The 23629-nt window shown below is 60.4% G+C and overlaps 1 protein-coding gene across 1 annotated transcript in view; it reads right to left on the bottom strand.

The window, feature by feature from the left end:
• Positions 1 to 5582: 5582 nt before the first annotated feature.
• Positions 5583 to 23629, bottom strand: part of LOC114513663 (ataxin-10) — a 120756-nt gene continuing 102709 nt past the window's right edge. Inside the window, exons 10-12 of the mRNA XM_028533027.2 lie at positions 21288 to 21351; positions 6211 to 6398; positions 5583 to 5777 (exon numbers count right to left, since the gene is read on the bottom strand). Coding sequence (XP_028388828.1) covers positions 5775 to 5777; positions 6211 to 6398; positions 21288 to 21351 — 255 coding nt within the window. The 3' untranslated portion in view covers positions 5583 to 5774. The remainder of the gene's footprint in view (positions 5778 to 6210; positions 6399 to 21287; positions 21352 to 23629) is intronic.

Raw genomic sequence — 23629 nt, 5'->3', positions numbered from 1 at the left:
CCCGTCTGCGTCTTGTTCTTTCTTCACAGCGTCTCAGCCGTTCTCGGCTTTCTGCACTTCCTCACACTTTCTAGAGTTGGGACACTTCATCATCTAAACCTTTGATGCGGGAATGGAGAGACCCCACAGACCTCTGTGCAGAGGCCCTGGATGCAGCAGCCTGCGGTTCCTGCTAACGCTTCGCGCACAGGCTTTTTCTGCCCTTGCCATGCAACCCGCCCTCCTGCCTGTCCGGTCGCGCTCCCACGCTCCACCCTCGCCCTCCCCCTCCCGGCAGACTTCACTGGCCGTGTGCGTCCCCGCTGTCAGGGCAGATGCGAGCGGTGAGCTGTGATGGGCCTTGCTTTTACTCTCCACGTCAGAGGAACATTTTCAGCCTTTCTCCATCATGTCCGGTACTGGCTGGAGGAGTTTCTGTAGATACTCCATCAAAGTAAGGAACCCCCCTCCTAGTCCTCATCCGTGGTTTTCATTAATATCGCCATGGGATGTTGAACTCTATCATACACTTGTTCCTGCGTGAACTGATCATGATTTCCTGTCAATGCAGTGGTGTTTACTGACTTCTAGAAAATGTTACCTCCCCATCCTGCATCTCTAAAATGCACTTTGCCCACAGGGGTTCAGGGTCTCAGGGTCTCTGCCCACGCCCCGAGGGGCCTTTGCTTTGCCCTTCTCGCCGGGAGGCCTCCGGAGAGCAGCGAGGCGTCTGCTCGCCGTCTGGAGGGATCTGAGTGCGGTCGGCGGTGCTCCTTCCGGAAACGCTGGTAGAAGCTGACGAAGCCGAGTCTCTAGTTTTCTCTGCAGAAGTTTTACATGAAGATTAAATATTTAAAATATTAGCCCTGGCTGGCATAGCTCAGTGGATTGAGCGTGGTCTGGGAACCAAAGCATCGCAGGTTCGATTCCCAGTCAGGGCACATGCCTGGGTTGCAGGCCATGACCCCCAGCAACCGCACATTAATGTTTCTCTCTCTCTCCCCCTTCCCTCTCTAAAAATAAATAAAATCTTTAAAAAAATTGTAAGATACTTTATATAATTTTGTGTTTTTTTAAAAGAATGTGTCCATGTCACCTAAAACTGTAAATTTATTAGCATAAAGTATCCACACTAGTCTCTCATGGACCTTTGATGTCCCCGGGGCCTGGGACGACAGCGACTTCGGCACGTCCTGGGTTCGCCGCCGCCCGCACCGCGGCTTCATCAGCCGGGTTTCTGGAGAACCAGTGTGTGGCTCTGTCTTTCCTGGTTATGTCTGTTTCTTTAAGCATTATGGGGTTGTTTCTGTAACTATGTTCTGTTCTCACACTTACTCCTTTTTTTTTCTGCAATTGTGGGTTCAAGTTCTTCTCAGGACGACCTAAGGTGGGTGTCAGGTCATTACTCTGTCACTCACCGAGAGGGGACAGACCACGTGTGCTGACGTGGCTCCAGGCCCCTGTGCAGACCGGGGCAGGAGCGCCCGCCGGGGCCACCGGGGTGGAGAGCGAAGGACGGCCCCAGCCGGCTCACGCTTCCTGCTCAGTCCCCGAAGGAAGGACGAGAACCGTCTGGCAACACTCATGGTGTTCACGTGACTGTCCTCTCACTGTGGCCATCTTGGTGACATTCCCAACTTCAGGTTGAGGTTTTAACTTTTGGGTGTTACGACCAAACACCCGTTCTTTTGCCTGTGAGACTCTAAGTGTGGGTGTCAGACCGTCCCCCTGTGTCCCTGCATCCCTGACCCTGCGTTCTAGTGCTCTGTCACGGGGTGGTTCGCTCCCGATACTTCCCACAGAAGAAAAGACTCGTGGCTGACCCTGTGAGAGCCCCCGGGCTCCAGGCCCCCGTGCCGGGAACGCTCCTGCACAGCTGGCCCCTTTCCACCCCTCTGGCTCCAGGTCAGATGGAACCACCTCTGAAAGGCCACCCTAGTGGCCACCCACAGCATCCATCACCTTGTTCACTTCTCCTCACGGCACGTGCTACAATGTCAGGTGCGCTCTGGTCCATCTGCCCGTGTGCTTGGTGATTTCCTGTCCTCTCCAAAAGCACTTACACTTCTGTAGACCACGGACGGGGTCTGTCTTACTTCCGGCCACATCCCCAGTGTCTCCCGGGCACCCTGCTTGGGAGGGCAACAGGCTCGGAGTGGTTAAGCGCCACGCTCGCTCCAGGCCCTCCAGCTGGTGGGAGGTGAAGTCGAGATCTGAGCTGGCCTTTGCTAAGGGCAGAGCCCACGCTCTTCCCGTGGTGCCTCCCTTGCTCGGCACCCTGAGCCACTCTCCAGGCGCTTCCAGTGCTCCTGGGCGCTGGTGCCATGCTCCCCTCATCCGCCGCCTTCCGATCACAGCCACTGATCACGGAATGGTCACTGTCACTGTGTGCAGTCCTCGGCCCCAACCTCTGCAACTCGGCCCCCTCGTCCGAGTCCTGGGACTAATGCTAGAACACACGTGTGGTTCCCACGAGGGGTCAGCGGTTAGCACTCGTCAAGTGCTCGGAACGCTGCCCGGGACACGGAGCACGTGGCACAGGCTCTGCGGCAGGACGGAGGTCTGTCCGGGCAGCACCTGCGGTGTGGCCAGCACCTCGGGGCAGAGTGGGGGACCGGCCGCAGCTCCACCTGCGTCCCCCAGGGAAGCCCACAGCGGGGGGTCCGAACCACGTGGGGACGCTGGCACCGGCAATGGTGGGAGCAACCAGCACCAGTAAGCGCTTACGTGTCGGGTGCTGACCCGGGCATGTCTATGTCCATGTCCTTGCACCCTCGGGCCCCCCTGCAGGGGAAGAGATGGCCGCTGGGACCTGGGCTTCAGGTTCCGCTCTCAACCGCTGTGGTCCACGCGGTGCCCGGGAAAAGCGCGTCCCTGCCACCGAGCGGACGTGAGCTCCTGCGTTGACTGGGGTAGGATGTGCAGGACACGACTCCGGGTGGAAGCGAAGAACGTGCATGACGCTCTTTAAAGGGAAGGGACGGTCACCCCAGTGGTTCCGGTAGAAGGTTTTAACTTGAGCAAGGATAAACGATTACCAAAGCCCCCAAACGTCACTTCCATGGACGCAACTGGTTGTCACGGAGAAAGTCTGACGAGTGAGTTAACACCACACTCACTAACTTGACAGGAAGCTTACCTTCGAAATTCACATATTGTGGATGTAGATCAAATTCATATTGTCAAATATCGCCTAAACAAGGTTTGCCCTAAAGAAATCCAAATGAATGCATAAAACCGTGCAAGAAAGAAGAAAACAGGTATTGCATCATGCCTGTGCAAGGGGGAAAAATTTTGAATTTTCAGAACAAGGTTTTCAACTGATTTTCCACACACTGGCCGCAGCGGCCAGGATTATCAGAACCTTGGACAGCAATGCGGGGCCGTTCTCCAAAGGACCGGATTTGTGTCAGAGCTTAATTGTTCCAGTTCTTTCCGGACCTCTCTTTGCTTTAGGAGTCTTACTTTATGGCTCCTTTATGCTGGTGTGCAGAACTGAGCGGTGACGGAATATGTATTTAAAAAAAAACTTCCCGCAAAAACGGGCATTTCTGTTCCAGCATCTTTCATTTGAGGATAGAAATTAAAACATAATTAAAGAAATCATTTCAATCACAGGCATTATTTAGTAAGAGCAGCAGATCAATGCCTTCACGACGGTGGGCACCGACACGCAGACATGTGGTTCAACTCCGACGTAAAGTCCGCTAACCGGGCGCCCAGACGGGCTCATTCATCTCCCCCCCACCCCGCTCTGCGGGCCGGGGCTCTCCGAGCGGAGGGCACAGCCCTGCCGTCAGGCTCAGGAGCTACCGAACAAAGACGTGCATCCCCGTACCGTGTCCCTGAGGAACACCAAAGCCATGAGGTGTATGAATGCATACTCGAGTGCACGTACACATGACAAACTCAACAGCCCAGTCTGACACTGTGGGAACCAGCATTTCTGAAGCGCCAGCACCCACGGTTAAGGGACCGACAAGTCGCCCGCAGGCACGCGGCCTCAGCGTCAGGCAGAGAGCCTCCCCCGCGGCCCTCAGAGCGAGGCAGGCCGGGCCCTGAGCCGCCCGCTGCGGCCGCCCGGTCTGTGCGCACCTCTGCCAGGCTGGCCTGCCTCTGCTTCCTCCTCCTCCTGGACGACTGGCCGGCTGGCTGGGGCAGCAACTTAATCCTCTGAGCACGTAAAACAAGCCCTCGGAAGCTCCGAGTCCGCGGGCCGGTGCGGTGGGGTGGGGCGGGGGCGGGGGCCAGGGCAGCCGCCGTGCTGAGAATTGAATTAATCCCCCGGGCACCCAGGGCAGCCACAATGCGGCCCTCAGCGTGTTTCCCGGGGCCGGCCCCGCAGGCCTGTTTAGCACACACGGCCGCTCCTGCCCATTCTCCCTTCCCACGGCTCCCTTTTATTTATGTGTTTGTTATTGTGTGGTTCCACTGGTGTGCACACAGCCACTGAGGGAGAAAGAAGAGTCTGTTGCCGGCTGGTGAAAAGGGAAAAAAGGGACCCCCACTGTGTCCCCCTCGGGCCAGGCCTCTATGGAGAGGCTAGGGCTTTAACTCTTCGTGTCCCAGAAGGGACTGCACTGTGCATTTCAAAGTCTGCAGCGGCTTCCTTACTGGTGCAGCGTGCGAACGAGAGAGAGCGCTGTTCGCGGAGGACCACGCCTCTTCGCGTGACACAGAGCACACGAGACAGTGCGGTGGGAGGGACACCTTTATTTCAGTCTCAGCATGCTGGGGCCATCTGTACAGGGCGGTTGCAGGACGGCCACGAAAGACCACAGCACTTACTTCGGACACCCAGTAAGCATCTTTGGAACACGTCTGACTGGCCCTTTGCCGTCGTTATGCCGAAGGGCCAGTGCCACTGTGCGGAGCCTCCGGGGACGTCAGGCCGTAACCCGGCCGGTGGAGGAGCTCGCTGTGCTGGGCGTTCGGGGCACGGACCCCGAAGAGGTCTGGGCGGCGTTCCTGGCCTGGCTCCCCCGCTCCCGTCCCACTTACGATGCGAGTGTTTGCACACACAGACTAAGACACACGGACAGTCTGGCTCACAAGAGCTCCCGCGCCCCAACTACTCCTGCAGTCCCAGTGACGGGGTGGCGGCCTCTAGGGGACAGGCGCTTTTAAACAGGCTGGGTTTAAGAAGTCTGGTTCTAGGAGGATGTGGAATGAAAAGAGTTAATGGCCCCAATGTCCTCTGACTCCCTGCAAAACTGCACGGGACAGGGCTCGGTGACAACACAGCCCGGCACCTGACTGAGGAGGGGGCGAGCGCTACTCTGCCTCTCGAATTAGTTAGCTGGGGAAGGGTCTCGCCGTGTGTCGGACAGGCGGGGGGTGAGAAGAGACGCTGGGGGCCAGTCACAGCGAGAACCCCTCAGCCGCCCGCAGAGCCGGGCAAATGCAGCGAGAAGAGCAGAACAAAAGGAGCGAGGCGGGCTGGAGTCCGAAGGAAGCGACGGGACCCCAGCAAACGCCCGCGCCCCTGCCAGGTCGGGGCGGCCCCCGCCAGACGGTCCTTGTCGGCTGCCGCAGCGAGCGCAGCCTGGGACTTACACACGTTGTATCCTTGGGGACGCGGCTCACCAGACGGCTACGTTTTCAAAGCAGAGAAACAAGAGAACACTCATACACTTTCACTTCTAAGCTTAAACACATTTAACTCTAGTATCTAAAAGCATCACGAGCCCCTGAATTTGTACTTGATCTTCAAACACTTGAACTTCACGTAAGGCCGAAGATGGGAAATCCAGGGGAAGACTCCGCAGCTTCAGCTGTGTGGATGCAGAGTTCACTCACTAGGAAAAAAGAAGACACAATCGCACACATAACGTCTGTTTCCAAGAATCACCAAAGGAAAAACAGGGAGAGCTGTGCCCAGGGACCAGAAGGGACCGAGAAACTGGACAACCAACACAGAGCCAGGGGCTGTGTCCTGTTTTATGAAAGTCAACATCGGTCACCTTTTCAAGAAAATCTCATTCCTGTCAGAACTTCTAAGGCCACACAAAAATGTTTGATATGCTTTTTATATTTCTCCCCAGGGCCCAGTTTGAAATTTTAACTCTTGTAAGAAGACGGCAGCACAAAGCCTGGGAGAAACCACGGGGCACTGAGTAGGGCCGCCTCTGCCGGGCCAGGAGGCTCTGCCCCCCCCCCCCCCCACCACGGAAGGAGCCCGCCTCACCTGGGGTCCCGGGAGGTGGGGGCCGCTCGCTCCGTCACACTCACCGATGGAGGGCCGTCACCGGTGGCTCTCAGGACCAGCTTGCCACCCCTCTTCTCCACCTCAAAGCCCGTCTTCTTCAGGAGGGACGTGTCGGCCAGCCCCTGCTCCTCCATCTTGGCAATCAGATCCTGGTTCTGGCTGTTGTCCTCCGTAAGGTTCCGGATGGCGTACACCGCCCACTGGGTCAGAACTGGAACCAGAGTGAAGGAACAGGCCTCGGACACTCCCGTGCGCACGGCCTCGCGGGGCGGAGGGCAGGCAGCCGCTCGGAAACCCAGACCCAGCGCAGCCTCCCCCGAGGCTGCACACGCACCACGCACCCAGAGCGGGCGATGCACTTTCAAACAGTATGCTACACGTGTGTTGTGTGCACACGTGTATGCAGTGTCTGTGCGGGCCAGCAGCAGCAGCACACAGGTGCTGTGTCCGGACGTGCAGACAACTGGACGAGGAAGCAAAGGATCAGAGCGGCCACACCTGCAGTTTAAGCACACCAGCATGTGCGTGCTCGTGCGCACACACACCCACACCCCCACACACACCCACACACACACACGGATCACTGTTACTGGGTCCCTAGGGAAAGAATACGGATGTCACAGAATTAGTCACAGAGATGCCAGGTTAGACCCGGAGGGGAAACTCGCCCCGTTTAAAGGAAGCCCATCTACACAATAAACAAGCGCTGTTTCCTGGGAGGCACCGTGGAACTTCCCTCGCTCCCTTTCCGAAGATGAGGCTGGGAGGCCTTTCAAGGGTCTGCCGCTTGGTCTGAACCCTGTGCTCTCGGCCCCGGTGGCCCAGCCCCGATTCTAACTGCTCTGCGCAGCGCCCTGCACTGCAGGCGGGGGGCGCTCAGGAGCAGACAGACCGCCGCTGCGCGGCCGACGGAGGTCTTTGGTGCGGTCACCCGGAGCGGGGCGACCTGCGCTCTGCAGTGTCTGTCGAGGACGGGGCAGAGCTGCTGTGGGGACACCTCCGGGGTCAGATGCAGGGACACAGAGGGCATGCCGACTGCAGTGGGCCTGGCCCCGTCGGTCCCCAGGGGACGGCAAAGCACCCGGGAGGAATGAACACTTCTCCCGGGGAAGGGCAGCCTCCCTGCCCTGGGTCGGACGGAGGCGGCAGGAACGACAGTCCTGTCCCGATGCCGGACCAGGGACACTTGTGTCCCCACAAGGTACCAGGCCCTGGAGCTGGACAGCTGGTGCCTCGGACCCCGTGCTGGCTCCCAGCGGCCCCAGCCTGTCGGACGCGGGAAGCAGAGAGGCTTCCGTGTGCCCACGGCCCGTGGCTCCGGACGGAGGGGCCTGGGGAAGAGAGCGAGTTGGACGGCCCCCGAGCTCCAGAACCTCACAGGGACCGGTGACAGACGAGCCCGTCCGGGAGTCAGACAAGTGGAGCGCAGAGCACACGAGCAGCTCCCTGGGGCCTGCGAGGCCGCCGTCCTCACCCCTCTGGCACGCCCACGCTGGCTCCCATCCCGATGGGCCTTCCTGCCCCACCCTGCCCTGCCCCCTCCGCACCCCCTCCCCAGTCAGGGTTGACCCGCACCAGCACCAGCTGCTGGCGCTCCCAGCTCCCCCGTGCGGGAGGGGGCCTTGGGCCACACAAACGGGACCAGCAGCAGAACTCCGCTGAGTCAAAGACTCACTGGTCTCTGGGGGATCAGCATCAGCATCGGGACCCCCGTGGGCATGAACGACTAACTCTCCCCGATGACACAGGACAGGCACTGGGGGTGCCGCCGGTGCTGGTTCTGCAGTTAGTCCTATCCCCCTCTGGAGGGGAAAACGGTCTCATTCTGCCCTTGACTGTCATCCTTTTGTGGTAAAACCCAGGTCCTTTCTAAGTTATATTTCTTTTCTTGAGACAGAAGATAGAATTATTCACACGTGTGCAAAACCTAAATTTGAATTTCGCCCTCTTCCACAATCGCCCAACTCGCACGCTGTGCCGGCGCGGAGAGTAGAACCGACACTCCCAGGTGACGGGACCTTCCAGGCCACGCGTGAGTTTCCGCACCCCGAGTCACGTGCTGCGCCTGGCTTCCCGTCCAGAGTGAAACCGTCCCTAGACACGTTCGTGAGGCCTGCCTGAAGGGGCGCACGTCTGAAAAGGGGGAATTCAGGCAAGGGGGGCCGGACAGCTGCAGGTCACGTGTGGCACTGTCCACTGCCGGGTGCCAGGAGTGGGGCGCTTCTCCCCAGAGCTCCCTGGCTGTTCACCGAGATTACCATCACATGTGGGAAAGCCCTGGTTCCCACCACGGCGCTGAGAGCCATGGACCAGTGCAGGGCTGGTCAGCTCTGAAATCGGGGTCAAGGCCAGCCCTGGCTGACAGAGGACAGAGCCACCACCCAGCTCCTCAGACTATCAGAGTCCGTCACAGGGCACACAAGAGCCCCGCCGGTGGCCCCGGCGCCCCACTCCTGCTGGGTGCCCGGCACGGCTCAGGCTCCAGCCATGTCCCAGCCCTGCACGCAGTCCAGACCAGAGGGGGGTGCCACTACACTGTGCCCACCTGCGTCAGGGCGGCAGCAGCCACATCCAACTGCTGCCCCCCCCACCCCCGCCCCAGCGCCTGGTCTCATTCCTGACACAGACCAGGTCATCTGTCAGCTTCTGCCTGCCCGGACCCCCTGCAAACTCCTCACACGCAAGTCTGAGGACCTATCCGCTGCTCTGTCCCCTGCCCAAGCACGGTGCTGGCAAGAGTCCGTGGGACGTCGGACCGGGGAACTCTGCTTCCCACTCACCATGGGGCGGGGCCGTGGTGGCCCCTCCTGCTGGTTCCCCGCGTGGTTTCCAGACTGGGGCTGTGACGGGCTGAGCGATTAGATGAGAGTGAACCAATACAAACTCGACCCAGGCAAGGAAGAAGCTGTGCTGTGTGAGTACAAGGCCCATGACAAGCCCCAGGGGAGCCCCATGCAGACGGGTGACAGTGTGGAGTTCGACCACACTCCTCCGGGAGGCAGTGAGGGCGCCTTGTGAGACACTGTTAGTTACATTACTTTATCAGCTCCTCCCCCTTGCAGGCGTTGGTAGCTAATTTCTGCTGACACCCTGACTCGCTCCCCGTCTGACCTACAGGGGGAAGGAGCCCCTGACACCGGAGCCCCACGTGGCGAGGCAGCTAGCTCACCGGGGCGGTGGCGGGCTCGGGGGCCGGCACGCCTGCAGGGACAAAACACGGGTCCGAGATGTCATGAGGAGTGGTTCTTGGCAGGGCCCCAAACGGCGACCAAGCAGAGGGAGCACCGGAGCCTCCAGCAGAGGCGGCGGTCCTGTCCCCTTCCGAACCTGGCTCTCACAGGGAGAGCCGCCCGGGCGAGGGAGCGGGAGGCCCCTGGAAAACCAGAGACAACACACGAGCGGCAGCAAGAGCCTCAGCACTCTTCACCGACACGCGTTCCGCATCCTTCCACAGGTGAGATTCACCTCACTCCCGCTCGGGGGGGGGCCCACGGCCCGAGTCCTGCGTGCCTCGCCCCCTCCGAGAGCACCCTGGTTTTGGGGTTGCTGTTGCCTGTCTATGAAATAATGCCACACGAAGGTCCCCTGACTTATCCCGCTTTCCAGAGAGAGCCCTTTGGAACTACTGTCGAGGGCCTCTGAGTCCATTGCAATTTAAAACCGGGTTCTCAGAGCTGTGCTCGGAGGGACCGAGGAGGGGACCACGAGATCCGGCCCCGGCGACCCGGCGGAGGCACAAGCCCAGCTCCCGAACACGCGTGCGTCCCCGGGAGCCGCTGGGCAGCTGCGCCCGGGCTGCCCCGCAGACCCGGGAGGGCCCCGGTGTCGCGAGGGAGATGAAAGCGAGCCCCAGTCAATGTTCACACTGCCCCCTTGTCCCCTTTCCAAAGAGACAGGAAGAAAGAGCGGGGGAGAGAATTAAACATCTTTCAAAGGCTCCGACCCCACCAGCACGTGAAGTGCTTTCTCGTGTGCTCACCCGGCTTCAGAGAGCGAGAGCAGTTCTGAGGCTGCCGTGGCTGCTGCAAACAGGAGGCGTGAGCCTGGTCGTCAGAGCTGCCTGGGAGGGACCCCGCCAGCAGCCCCGGAGCGAGGGCCTGTGCCAACCCACAGGCCGGCCGTCTCTTCCGCAGAGCGCTCTGGTGGCTCGAACCAGGCCACGGAGTGACGGTGGCGACAGCACCGGGGACCGCTGTGCCCCTCGGGGGAGGCGAAGGCGAGCAGCTGTTCTCGGACCCAAGCGGTTGTGCAAAGGGACCCGGAGGCCCGGCTCAGCACCGAGGCCTGGGGCCTGGAGCAAGTTGGGTCTTGAGGTGTCGGCAGGGCAGGAAAACGGGGGCCAGGAGACGACACGACCCAGAAGACAACCTCACGACAAGGGCGGTCCCAGCCGGCCGGTGTGCGTGCCACAGTCACTTTTAAGGCCAAGTCGGCCGAGGTCCAGCACCGGGACTGGCGCTGGGTGGCGAGGGACAGCCGTCTCACCACCAAGGGCCCGCCCTCTCGAGCATCGGCCCTGTGGCCCTCGCTGCCGGTCACCGGGGCTCTGCTATGGTCGCCTCTACCCGCGTGTCTAGCAGACCGCTGAGGACAGGTAAGTGTGCCCTGAGGTTCTGAACGGCTACAAGTTGAAAAGATTTTGTATTTTTAAATGGTTGGGGAAAAACTGTAAGAACACCGCTTTGTGACACAGTAAAACTACTTAAAACTCAAACGTCAGTGTCCACGACAAACCGAGTTTTACTGGCACACAGCCACAGGCGTGCATCCCTGTCCCGACTGTGGCCACCTTGCACTGTGACGGCTGCAGAGACGGCACTGCCACCAGAGCTAGAAACAGTCCCTGGGTTGTGGCCTTTACGGAAAGTGTCAGCCTCTGGCCCGGAACACGGAGGCATCAGTAAGCACCTGCTGAAGGAATAAATGAGCTTTTAAAAGTGCTGTCACTGAAAATGTTATTTAAATTTAAAAAACACACAAAAAATAAGTATGTTAAAAGATTTTACTGACTTTTCATGATATGCGTGTGTGTGTGTGTATATATATATATATATATATACTACATATAATACCTGTATGTAATGTTTTGCATGTCTGTAGATGTACGGTGTGTCGATATTTAACACGCACAGTGCATACATAACAAGCACAGGTACTGCATACAACACCTGTATTTAATTCTCGCTTCCAGGGTAGATTTTTAAAAATTACTTTTCGACAACACACACCCACTCACGGCAAGGGACTCAGGACCCGCCTCCCTTTCCGATGCCCCCCATTTAGCCGGCCCAGGGTGCGCGGCAGGGCCGTCCACGCGGGGGCCTGGAGCGGGCTCGCGTGGAGCCGGGTGGCCGGGAGCCATCCACAGCGAGGCCCCCTGTGGGCCCGGGTGCTCAGGGACGCCCCTATCTAACCCGGTGTCTCCCCAGACGTGGTAGGGCTGCGGGACCGTTGAGCACGCGTCGCCCCAGACGGCGGTGGGACGGCGGCGTTCTCAGAGCACCGAGCGGCTCCGTGCCGCGCAGACACGCCCTGTTTCAGCGGCAATCACAGACAAACATGTGTCCTCTCTGATCTGCCAACTGATGCTAATTGCTAATACTGAAAGTGGCAAACAAAACACTAATAGGAGAAGGCAGGGGGGCAAATAACGGCGAGATCTGTAAGTTACAGGTCACAGTCTGAAAACCGTACAACAAAACTTGTGCCTCCCGGTGCGTTACGGGACCACACTTCTGTCTCGGCAGAGGGAAAAGTCACCGTGGAAACACGGCCCCTTCCGGAGCAGCCTCAGCTGTGCCTCTGGCCTCCAGCTCTCTGGGAGGCTGGGACACCAAGGACACGGCCCAGAGCCCAGCGCTGGCCCTGCTGCACCTGGACGGGCCTTGGGCACAGCACGCATCGGCCAGGGAAGCTGCACCTCCGCGCACAGGCAGCACTTGGCTAACGACCTGGGGACGAGGGCCGCACCACTGTCCCCGGTCGGCACAACTTCCTTTCCAGGAACTGACACTTCAAAGGGTGAGACCAGCTTCCGGTCTCCCCAGGCCCCTGCTTCCGCAGTCTCGTCTCCCGGGCACGGGAGGACCACGGAGAAGACCGGAACCGAAGGCCTCCGCCCCGGCTGCGTGCGCGAGCCCTTTACGAGCCCCCGATGTGCAGGGGTCACGCATCCCATCTGCTCAGGGCAGAACAGGGCGCTGCTGGCACCGAGACCCTCAGGCAGCCAGCCGGCAGTGAAGTAATGGGTGGGGGTGCCGCCCGCCCCCCCGGCCGCCGCCCACACGCCCACTCCCAGAGCTGCTGTGGCCGAGCGAGGGCCGCCCTTGCAGGTTCACTGGTAAAGGATCCTCCAGCACAGAAACTAATTTTGTCCGCCCCATGCTCTGGAAGCGTTTTGCTAACCACTTAAAAGCACAGCGTGGTCCGACGCAGTCACGGCCTGGCACCCGCGTCACAGAACAGGTTTCAGGAGCAGAAACAGCCAATACCACTTCTGACTGGAACCACACTAAAGGCTCGGGGGCCACCAAGCAGTTCCATTTGTACTTGGGGCAGCTCTCCAATGTCATTGCACATGACGTGGCGGGCGCCTGGCACAGGCCGCGCGGGGCAGACGCGGCTGAACGGCGCAGGGGCGGCCCTTCCCAGCCCGTCACGTGGGCCGTCCCTCTTCTCTGCGACCCCCGGGGGCCACCTGCCACTCCGCTGTGGCTGCGCAACTCTCCACCTCCTCCACGGAGCGTGCGCTCGCCCGCGTGCAGGGACCCCTCGTCCTCGTCACCCCCCCCCACACAGGTGGGGACGCTTTACTTATGTGCTGGGTGCATGCCCCTGCGGGCCTGGCTGCCGCCTCCTCGGACGGGGGAGGCGGGCGCAGCTCTCGGTCAGCCTGCGCTGCGCGGCGTTGTTCGGTGCCCGCGTGCGGATGCCCGGAGCCACACCACGCAGCCTTCAGGCTGCAGGGAGCCCACCAGGAGAGGCGCTCTGGACACGGTCAGCGTCGGAGGAAAGCAGCACCGCCCCAGGCCTGGGTTCCCCCACCAGGGCCGCTGCTGGCGGGGCCGCTGGGTGTGCGGGAGCCCGAGGTCTCTGTCCCCTGACGGCAGAGCAGTTTATGGAGTCTGAAGAGTCGCCGGGGAAGCCCAAGCCCCCCCCGCCAGGGAGGAGGGGTTCACGGAGGGCTCTGTGCTCTGGGATAAAGCACTATCGAGTGATAAGCTGCCTAAGACACAGGAGGCCGACAGGCCCCCCCGGGTGACGTGACGTGGCGTGGCGTGGCCGAGCGAGGGTTGGATGCGGGCTCCAGCCCACGTCCCCCCGGCACTCAGCCTCCCAGGGACCAGTCGGGAGGACGGCGGCCCTCCCCCAGCAAGTCCGACTGCCAGCTCCCGTGCTGTGCTTCCAAGTCGGCAAGAGGAACGGAAGCGCTTATGGTGCTTAAAACAGGGTCCCTTTCTCGCCGAAGAAACCCCGGGGCACAAAATGAGCCTGCAGGTCCCAGCTAGAGAGCCACCCTCTGCAAAACACCTTTGGGAGGGGCTGGTAAATAGTCCAACGTGACATCAGAATGGGAAGGAAGGAAGCACGCAATCCCACCTGTGTTACAGAAGAGCGCGCTGGCCGAACACCATGGACGCCGCCATCAATCACGCACGGCCGAGGGTCAGGCGGCGCCAAGACACGGGCTCAGAGGGCGGGTCGAAGCCCGGACAGAGGGGGCAGGTGGCGGAGGCGGAGCTTCCTCACGGGGCCCCAGCATCTGCTCTCACAGCCCCCGGCCCCCCCCCCACCCCCGCCACCTCATGTCACCAGTCACCTGGGGATGACCTGCTCTGCAGGTCACCCCCGGCCACGCTGGCCTCCTCCCCCTCCACCCCGGCTGCTCCCAGGAGGTCAGCAGCCCAGAGCAGGGGGCAGCCCACAGGTTCGGACAGGCGCAGGTCTGCCGAGGGGCGCCCCTCCCGAGGACGCCCCCGTGCGGCAGAGCAAACGCAGGAGCGCGCGGCCGGCCGGTCCCCCTGTGCGCCCTCTGCTCCCCTCTCTGGGCCGCCGGCGCGCGGAGGCGGCGCGCACCTCGGCCGCTCGCTCGCCCTCGGGAGGGGCAGAGCACTGCTGTGCCCAGCGGGACGCCCGGGCCGCCTCCTGCACAGGCTGGCGACGTGCAGGGGGCTCGACGTGAGCTGCAGACGAGCACAGGTGGGCTGCGGCGCTGGCACGGAGCTCTGACGCCCCCCCCCCCCCCCCCCCCCCCCCTGCCACGTCTCTTCTGAAACTCCTGACCCACTACTGAGTAACCCACCTCGGGCCGAAACCACCGCTTCCAGGTGATGGAAATCTAACACCTGAACAAGCTCCTGCTCTCCTGCGCACGCAGTCTGCCTCCTGGCTCCTGCGCTGACGCTGCAGCAAGGGGCTCCGGCGTAAACAACCCTGCTAGCCACGCACCTGAACGTCTCTCGGGAACGTCGCTGGAGAGGAGGCGCACCTGCAGGACAAGGGCCGACGACAGGTGGCCACGGCGGGAGGACGCTCCCGTCAGTGCCGGGGCAACAGCACGGCCACCGGGACACACGGAGAACACGGAGCCTCCGCCGTAGCTTCCCATCGGTCGTCGGTCTCCATGGGCGAGGCCAAACTGGGAAGCTTTCGGATAAAAATACAGAAGGACATTCATACGACCTCAGGGTCTCTGGGGAGACACAAAAGCCACTGACCACAGAGGGAAGAGAAAATCCATCAAAGCACCACAGGAGTCAGGACAGAGCCTAGCTGTGGGGACTGGCCCTGGGGGGAGGGGGGATGTCCTCACCCAGGCGGTCACATGGGGGTGCACACTCGCCGAGACCTTTCCCACACGCTCTGCACTTTACTGTGCGAGTTACGCCTTAGTGATAAAGCAACACTATAAAGAAAACAGAAAACAAGACAAGCCACAGGATGGGAGAGACTGTATCAATACACAAAAATGAACAAAGAATTGAGATGCTGAATATAAAAGAATTCCTATGCATCGATTTAAAAAATAAGGCAAAAAAAAAAAAAACACTGAACAGCTCCTTCATGACACACAGGAAGCCCAAATGCCCAATAAACATAAAAGTGTGCTTATTACTAATTAGAGAAATTAAAATTACATCACAACAGTCATCAGAGAGGCAAAAATTTAGAAGTCTGCGTCAGCTGCCGGCAGGACGGCAGAGCACAGTGACCCGTCGCATACGCTGGCAGCAGTGCGAACGGGGGGGCCAGTTCCGAAGGGTCTGGCATCACCTGCAATGGAGCTGAGGCTGCACGGGCCACAGAAGTGCCGCACCTGGAAGAAGACTCACGCGCATGTGCCAGGAGGTGCGCACCGGGCGAGGGTGCTCACGGCGGCGTGACCTCGGAGCCCCGAGGCAGAGATGCGCCGAGTGCCCACCAACAGCTGAGTGCACGGAAACGCGTTCGATTTTCTTGCGACGGACACCACGGTAAACCACACGCAGTGATTTGGGCGAACCGCACAATCGAAATTCTGAACGACCGATGACAAAGGAGTGCACGCCATGACTCCGCACACCCGCACTCCAACGCCGGCCCCCTGGAGCCTGTCGTCCGGGGCACGCGGAGCTGGTAGCAGAAGGGCAGGTCGGCCGGACCGGAGCTGGGCCGGACCGGAGCCGGGCTCGTGAGCGGCTGTGACGGGAAGGGGCTCGGCAGAGCCTGGCAGAACTTCCTCTTGGGCCGGGGGGGGGGGGGGTACGTATGCCTGCTTTATAATTCCTTGCGAACAGTACGTCTGTGCCCTTGTTTCACTCTCTGGTATGCACGTGCTATTTCAGAACACACAGCTGTGAAAGACGAGGACGACGGAACTGAGGCCTGAAGGGCAGGTCGGTCTGCCAAATGCAGCTCACACGCTCCGCCGGCTGGCCAGTGCCCCGGCCCCCCAACACTCGCCTGAGTTCCGCGGGCTCCGCAGTCAGGGAGCTCGAGAAGGGTGCCGGGAGGTGTGGAGGGGCGGCCCCTCGCAGCCCAGGCACCCCCCGACTGTGCTCAGAGGTAGGAGGGAGGGGGAGGCCGGCACTTCCACCCTCGTTCTCTTCTGGAAACCCGCCGGGGTTTCCCGCGCTCCCCAGTCCACCCCGAGGAAGCCCCGCAGTGAGAGCCGCGCCGCGCCCGGGAGGGCTTTAGGAGAGAAGAACAGCACACACAGTGTTGACTCGGACGGATTCCGGTTTCTCGCAAAAACTGAGGCAGTGCTGGACACTCTGTGGCCCCACCCTGCGCCCGGACGCACGGCCCCTGCCCGCCCTGGGCCAGGGCGCCCCTCCCTCCGTGCGCCCCCACGAAGACGAGTCCCTTGCAAAAGCGAGGCTGGTCCCAGTCCTGGCAAAGGTCTCCAGGGCGGAGACTCGGGGCTGGGCGAGCCCGGCCGCACGCTGGCCCTGGCGCTCCCGGCTGGAGAACGCAGACCAGCTCGAGCCGGGGAGCCGACTCTCGGAGCCGCACTCTCCTCATCTGTGAAACGGAAACAATGTCCCCAGTGAAGGGAGCTGTTACAGCGATGGGTGTGACAGGCACCGCACAGGACCTGACGTGTGGAAGTAACTCGGTGAATGAGCTCTAACAACTTTAACAGGGCAGCCACAGCACGCACACGTCTGCAGCATGTGCCCTGACGGGTTTTCTCCTGCGTACACGCCCACGGAACCCCCCCACGGAGCCCCACCCACACCCAGCTCAGGGCACGCCCAGCACCCTCGAGCCCCCACGGGCCACTGTCGACAGCCACGTGCTACCCGCAAGGCAATGGCTGCCCTGACTTCCCTCCCCACACAGGAAGTCTGCCTGCCCCTGAGCTCGGTGCGGAGGGGCCCCGCGGCATGCGCTCTCTGAACCTGGCTCCTCCGGCTCCGTGTGTGTCCCAGGGCCTCGCCCACAGAGCCCCCGGCGCCCCCCGCCGTGCAGTGCTGCTTGGTGCGAACACCTGCCCACCGACTCTCAGCGTTTCTTCCACAGGCCGCCGCAGGCCAGCCGTTCTACTGATGACCGTTTGGGCTGCTTCTGCTTCCGGGCGAACACCCACCGTGCGGGGGACATCCTTGCACGTCTCCGATAGACACACAGGGGTGCTCCTCTTGGGCACACACCTGGGCGCAGGCCTGCGGCCCACGGGGCGGCTGGACGTTCTGTGTTAGCAGGTGCTGCTGCCCTGCCGTTTTCCAGAGGGATCGCTCCAGTTCACATCTCCACCAGAAACGTGCTTGAGTTCAGGTGGCGCCAGGCACGGTCAGCCTCCCCTCGCCACTCTGGGGGGTCCCCCGCTGTGGGGGGCACTTGCACGTCCTGGAGGATGATGCGGCCGACTCTTCCCGAGAGTTCGCTGGCCAGCTGCACGTCCCCGTCTGTAGAAGGGCCCCGGGTCTCGTGTCCACTTTGCGAAGCGGGAGTCTCTTTTCCTCGTTGTTTTGCCGGAGTCTTCACACACCACAGATATGAGGCCCGTGTCTGGTTCATGGATGCAATTACCTTTTCAAAGTCTTTCCTCTCCTAGTCAGTGCCTTTCGGTTACAGTGTTTATGTTTTGTTCAAGAAACCTTCGCCTACCCCAAGGAAAAAGCCACATCTTCTGACTCCTCACAGAAGCTTGTTGGTTTCCCCTGTCACGCTGGGGTCTGTGATTCATCCCAATGAACATCTGTGAGAGGGTCACGGCGGGGCGGTGCGTCTTCCCCGTGATGTGTTTTTAAGTGGCCCGAGACCATTTATGGGAAAGGCCGTCCCTTCCTCTCCGAGTGGCAGTGATGCCTGTCTGCGTATGTGTGAACCCGTTTCGAAATCCTCTGCTCTGTTTTGATATTGTTATCATCGTTATTATTGTTGGACTTCTCCCGCTGACTCACAGCGCAGGCAGAGCCGAGCGTGCACCTCTCTCGGGGGGCCTGGCGGCTACGACAGGCTCCCTGTGCAAGAACATCTGCTCGCTAAGAGACTCGGTGCTGGACAACTCACAGACGTGATGCCGTTGTACGTCCACCACAGCCCCGTGGGGCAGGCCCCATTTCATGGACAAAGAAGCTGAAACTCATGACAAGTGGCAGAGACTGGGTCTGCTGGCCCCAGAGGCGATGCTGTGGACGCTACGCTACACAAGATTACAAGGAAAAACACTGCCTATTATTCACGTAAACGGTTACATTTGTGTATGCGTGTGAAACGTACAAGTGAGGTCTTTCAGTACTGAACAGAAAAAGGAAAAGAAAGAAAAGAAGAATGAAAGGAAGGGAAAAAAAAGAGCAGAAAACACAAAACCAAACCCTGTTTGGACTCTCATTCTATCCCTGTCCCCTCCCCCTCCAATAAAAACAACATTAAAAAACCCACATCAAGGCCAGCTGATCAAAACATAGATCAAAAAAGAATGAAAGAAAAACATTTCAAATAAAGTTCAGCTGTTTCTATTTGGAAACAACAACAAAAAATCCCACTTGCCACAATAAACTGACAAATAAGAAATGGACTCTGCGGCCGTGCAACTGGAATTTTCCGATGGCATCTGCTACCGTGTCATTACTGCGGGGGACCCGCAAGTGCGCGGGTGACGGAACAGCTGGGCTGGCCGGGCCTGCGCTGCCGGGGCGGGCAGACGGGTCTTCCCAGCCGCCCACCCCCTGGAGGAGACATCTTTTCCCTGAACCTAGAAACCTCCACTGGCCTCTAGACTCCCCCTCCAGAAACGGGCCAGCAATAAGCCTCCCCGCCTCCTTCCTGGACAAGTTTTCTCTGATCGGCCAGCCTGGAGCAGCTAACCCCCAAGGGCGGCCAAGAAAGCGGAGGTCTCCTGCAGGGCCCCAAACAGAGGCTGCGGGGGACGGGACCCGGGACTGTCGTGCAAAGGCACAGCAAGCCCCCGCCCCGCCCCGCCCTGTGCAGGGGATTCCAGGACTCAGCCAGCCCATTCAGTGTGCCTGGAGAGTGGATGTATTTTCATTAGCTGATGTTTAATATCAGAATTGTCCCTAGACTAAGCACACCCAAAACATCTCTTGCTTTTTAACTCAAAATACTGAAATTAAAGTTCAGTAAAAGCTCGGCTGGTGTTAATTATCCAAAGAGGTTAGAAAACAGATTTGGACGGGTATCACTGCCAAGCCCAGCTTAGTCACTTCACGGAAGAATCAAAGACTCACGGGAGAGACTTCTTTTGGCTCAGAACCGCCTGCCAACAACACAGCCGCACACGCATGCACGCACACCTCACCACGCTGCTGGGCGCCCCGCATCCGCGTGCTCACCCTCCCGCTCAGCGGGAACGGCCTCACCCGTGACTCCCGGGCTCCGGCCCGAGCACCCGCACAGATGGCGACTGGCACCCGCTCGCTGAGAAGGAGTGGCGGCAGCGACAGGTGAACTCCGGACGTGTCGGGTTCGGGACGTGGGCACGACGGACGAGCGAGACGCTCGGCGGGCTGTGGGACGGTGCCTGAGACTCGGAGATCCTGTCTGGTTTGGGTGTGGGAGCCACAGGGGTGGGCACGGCAGTTAAAGCCTCACTCCCTGAGGGGCTCCCAGCCCCGCTCCCATCAGGGTCCCTTCTGCCTGGATGGCGGCAGCAGCCTCCCCACAGGACCGCCTATCTCTCCGTTGGCCCAGAGCGCATCTGGGAGCAAGTTACTGTGGCCTCTCTGAACGGGTTCTGGCCCCTCCCCGTGACTGGGGAGCGGGCAGTGCCAGCATGTGACCCAGAACTGGGTGCTGCCGCGCTTAGACGCGGGGTCTGACCTTCAGGGTGAGTTGCCGAGACTGTGCATCTGCTCGTCTCTGCGCTGGGGAGGACGATGACACCCATGAGGACCTCGTGGTGCGTCCGGGAGGAAAAAGGCAGTGTGTGTGGACACACAGGACGGGCTCCCCGAGGCTTCCGCCGGAGCGTGGGGACAGAGGACAGTCCGGCGAGGTGGGGCCGAGGCAGCGGGACAGCTGGGGTGCGGTGCGCAACAGCGTGCGAGGCCGGGGCCTGGCTGCGCGCCGCAGACCGGCGAGACCAGCCTTCCTCCAGCGGGTCGGCAGGGCACACAGGCGCGAACTGGGGGAGCTCCGCTTTCTGCATACCTCACCCTCCTCGCCAGGAAACCGACACCTGTTCCTGCGCCCGGTGCGCTCTCACTGCCCACCCGCGACGGACGCTTTCTCCTGCCCTCCTTCCCTCCCTTCTCTGGCGCTGAAGAACTTCAGAGCTCGGCCAGAGCCCCACTCGGAGCGCCCGGTGGCACCATGCCTCACCACACCAGCTTCGTCTCAGCTGGAAGGAGAGGCTTCCAGGGCCACCTGTCTGTCCCTGCCGGACTGACGGGCTTCGTGTCCTCGGAGAAAGATTCCCCATCGCTCAGCAGACAAATGACAGTGTCTTTAGCACAGATAAGCATTCCCCGCCTACCTACTTTGAAACGCTTGATTGTCATTGGCACCTTTTCTGTTCTTGACAGAAGCCACAGTGAGAGGGATTTTATTTTGAAATGCACCTCCCCCCCCCCCCATGTGTCCTCTCTCTCTCCTGGGCTGCGCTCCTCTCAGTGTCCCCGTGGGCTCCACTCTCAGTGTCCCTCCCCTGGCCCCACCCACCCCTCCCCACAGGCTGCAGGGCAAGGACTGGGCTGGGCTCTCCCCAGGGAAGGTCCCGGAATCAGTTTGTCTCTCACCCCCAGCTCCTCGGCCCCGCTCCAGCCCCGCTCCCACAGCGCAGCTCCAGGGTGAGCGGGTGCCCACAGGACCCCAGGACCCCAGGACCCGAGACTGCAGGCGGCCTGTTTCAGCCCAGGGAGGGCAGGAGCCACAGTCCCCTGCTGCGGTCACAGAGGGTCCCAGGACGGGCCTGTCAACACCGAGAGTTCAGTACCACCACCACGGGTCTCCCTCGGGTCTCCCTGGAGCGTCCCGTTCACCTTGAAGACTCCGGCTCACCGGCACACAGGCCGCAGGGCGGCTGTCCAGCCACGACCCCGAGCAAGTGGCCCCGCTCTGAGGGAGAAGCCGACCAGAGAGCAGGCCGGCCACACAGCGCAGGGGCCAGGCGAGGGGCCGGGGGCGGCTGCCCGCGGCTTACACGCAAGGATACAGGGGTTGCCGTCGTCCAGGCTGCAGCTGTCCAGGATCAGGGGGATGCCGTCCAGCTCGCCGACCTGGGGGGAGGGAGGACACGTTCAGACACGGCAGCACCTGGGGGGAGGGCGCGGCGGTTTGCTTCTCCGCTTTAGCTCCTTGCTCGTGGCCACGCTGTTCAAGCAACGATCAACCAGAAATATTTAACAACAGACACAAAAACAGAAAGTGATGTTTTTCCTTTTCCCCCTTCCTCAAAAACGCTTGGGCGACTGGGTAGCCATGCAAACAAGGCTAAGAGCAGGTCTCCTTCTGACACTGTTCTCCGGGAGAGACTCCCGTGGACCTGAGTTCCTCACAGTCACCAGTACTAGTGGGTGAACGGTGTGTCTCAGCCGGGAGCAGCACAGCTTTTCTGACTACGGTTCAAAACCCAGGAGCAATAAGGAACATGTTTCACCGGAGTTTTTAAAAAGGCAAATGAAAACTGGGAAAATTATTTGTCAGATTACACAGACAAAGGGTTAACATTTTAACACATAAAGAACTAAAAATGGAGAAAAGACCAACCATCCAACAGGAAAATGGGTGAGATACAAGAACTCGGAAGCAAGACACAGAAAGCAGAGACACACAGAGGGATGCAGGTGGGCCATGGAGACCACAGAACGTGCTCCACGCTGCTCACAGTGCGAGGACGGCGAATTGTCGTCCCACAGGAGACCGTCCTCAGTGGTTGGAGCGGTGGATGCGGTGTGTGTGACCAGATTCTGCAGGGGGTGGGGTGGGGGGGGCAGGGAGACGGCACCCAAGTGTACTGATGGGGTGAACACTAAACAGCGCCCACGGAGGGGACCTGGGCAGGATGCAGCCAAACCACGTGCCATTTACTCCTTTGACCCGGTGACCCCCTTTCTAGGACTGCAGAGCAAACACACACCGTCACGTGAAATTACGTTTGCACAAGGTGATTCACTGTAGCGCAGTTTATATTTTTATAACAGTTTTATTGCGATTATAATTCTCAGGCCAGAAAACTCACCCTCTTCACTCAGCGGGCTTTGGTGCGCTCACAGAGTTGTGCAATCGCCAGCACCGTCTGGTTTTAGGACATTTCCGCCCCCCAGGAGCATCCCCGCGCCACCCAGCAGTCACTCCCCTGCCCTCTCCCTCCGGCCCTCGGCAGCCGTCAGCCGCCGTCTGCCTCCGGGGACACGCCCGCTCAGGCGCTGCGCACCAACGCAGTCACACCGCACGGGGCCTTCTGTGCCCGCTCCCTTCGCCAAGCACGGCGGCTCCCCCGGTCACCGTGCACAGCGGGTGTTGTGTCCGTTCCTCTTTACGGCTGCGTCCCACCCCACCATCTGGATGTACCACCCTTTGTTTACCCGTTCAGCGGGTGATGGACATTTGGGTTATTTCAACTGGTTGGCGATTGTGACAATGTCACCAGGAACACCTGTGTACATGTTTTTGAGTGGACACGTGTACTGAATTCTCTTGGCTACACACCTAGTAGAAAGAATTACTTGGTTTTTAGGTGACTCCGTATTTAGCATCTTGAGGAACTGTCAGACGGTTTTTCTAAGTGGCCGTGCCCCTTGACATCCCACCAGCAACGCACCAGGGCCCAACCTCCCACGCCCTCGTTAACGCCGGCCATGGCCTGTGCTTCAGCCTGGCCGTCCTCGTGGGTGCGAAGGGGTGTGGCACCGTGGTGCGGACTCCCAGTCTCTGAAGACTGGTGAACGCCCCTGAGCGCCGGCAGCATCGGTGACAGCAAACACCGTGCAAACGACTCGGCAGGCACCGGCACGGGCTGGTCAGGAAGCTGCGGCACGAATGCAGAGGCCGTCTCTGCAGCTGCGACAGCGCAGGGAGAGGCTCGCTAGGGGCGCTGCGGGGGGCGGTCTGGACACAGCGGCGAGTGAGAAGAGCAAAGAGCGGGATGGGCTTGCACGTCAGCCTCTAGGGGAAAACTGGAGGCAAAACCACAGACTCTCCTACAGGCCGAAAGGAAACGATAAAGGGTTAAGCGGAGAACCAGTGACCGTCCTCCGGAGGGCAAATGAGGCGGAAGACACGGGGACAGAGACCGGGCCTCTGTGAACGTACCAGGTCGCACAATTCTGGCTCCGGAATCCTGCATATACGTTACAGAGTCTTTAAAAATTAAATTTGTAAAGTCATAAGAACAGAAACAAATTAATCGATGGCGTGTGAAACAGCGCAAACTTATTTCACGGGACTGAACCAGTGTTCTGCCTCCACGCCCCGGGGAAGTGCGTGCACCCTGAGCTCAGAGAACCGCACGGGAGCCCGAGGGCCGCGCCAGCCTTCGGGGGCCACAGCTCCGAG

Source organism: Phyllostomus discolor, chromosome 2, assembly GCF_004126475.2.
Source record: "Phyllostomus discolor isolate MPI-MPIP mPhyDis1 chromosome 2, mPhyDis1.pri.v3, whole genome shotgun sequence".
Classification (NCBI taxonomy): domain Eukaryota; kingdom Metazoa; phylum Chordata; class Mammalia; order Chiroptera; family Phyllostomidae; genus Phyllostomus; species Phyllostomus discolor.
Note: the sequence above shows the minus strand (reverse complement) of the source record. Positions and strands in the feature narration are given on the sequence as shown.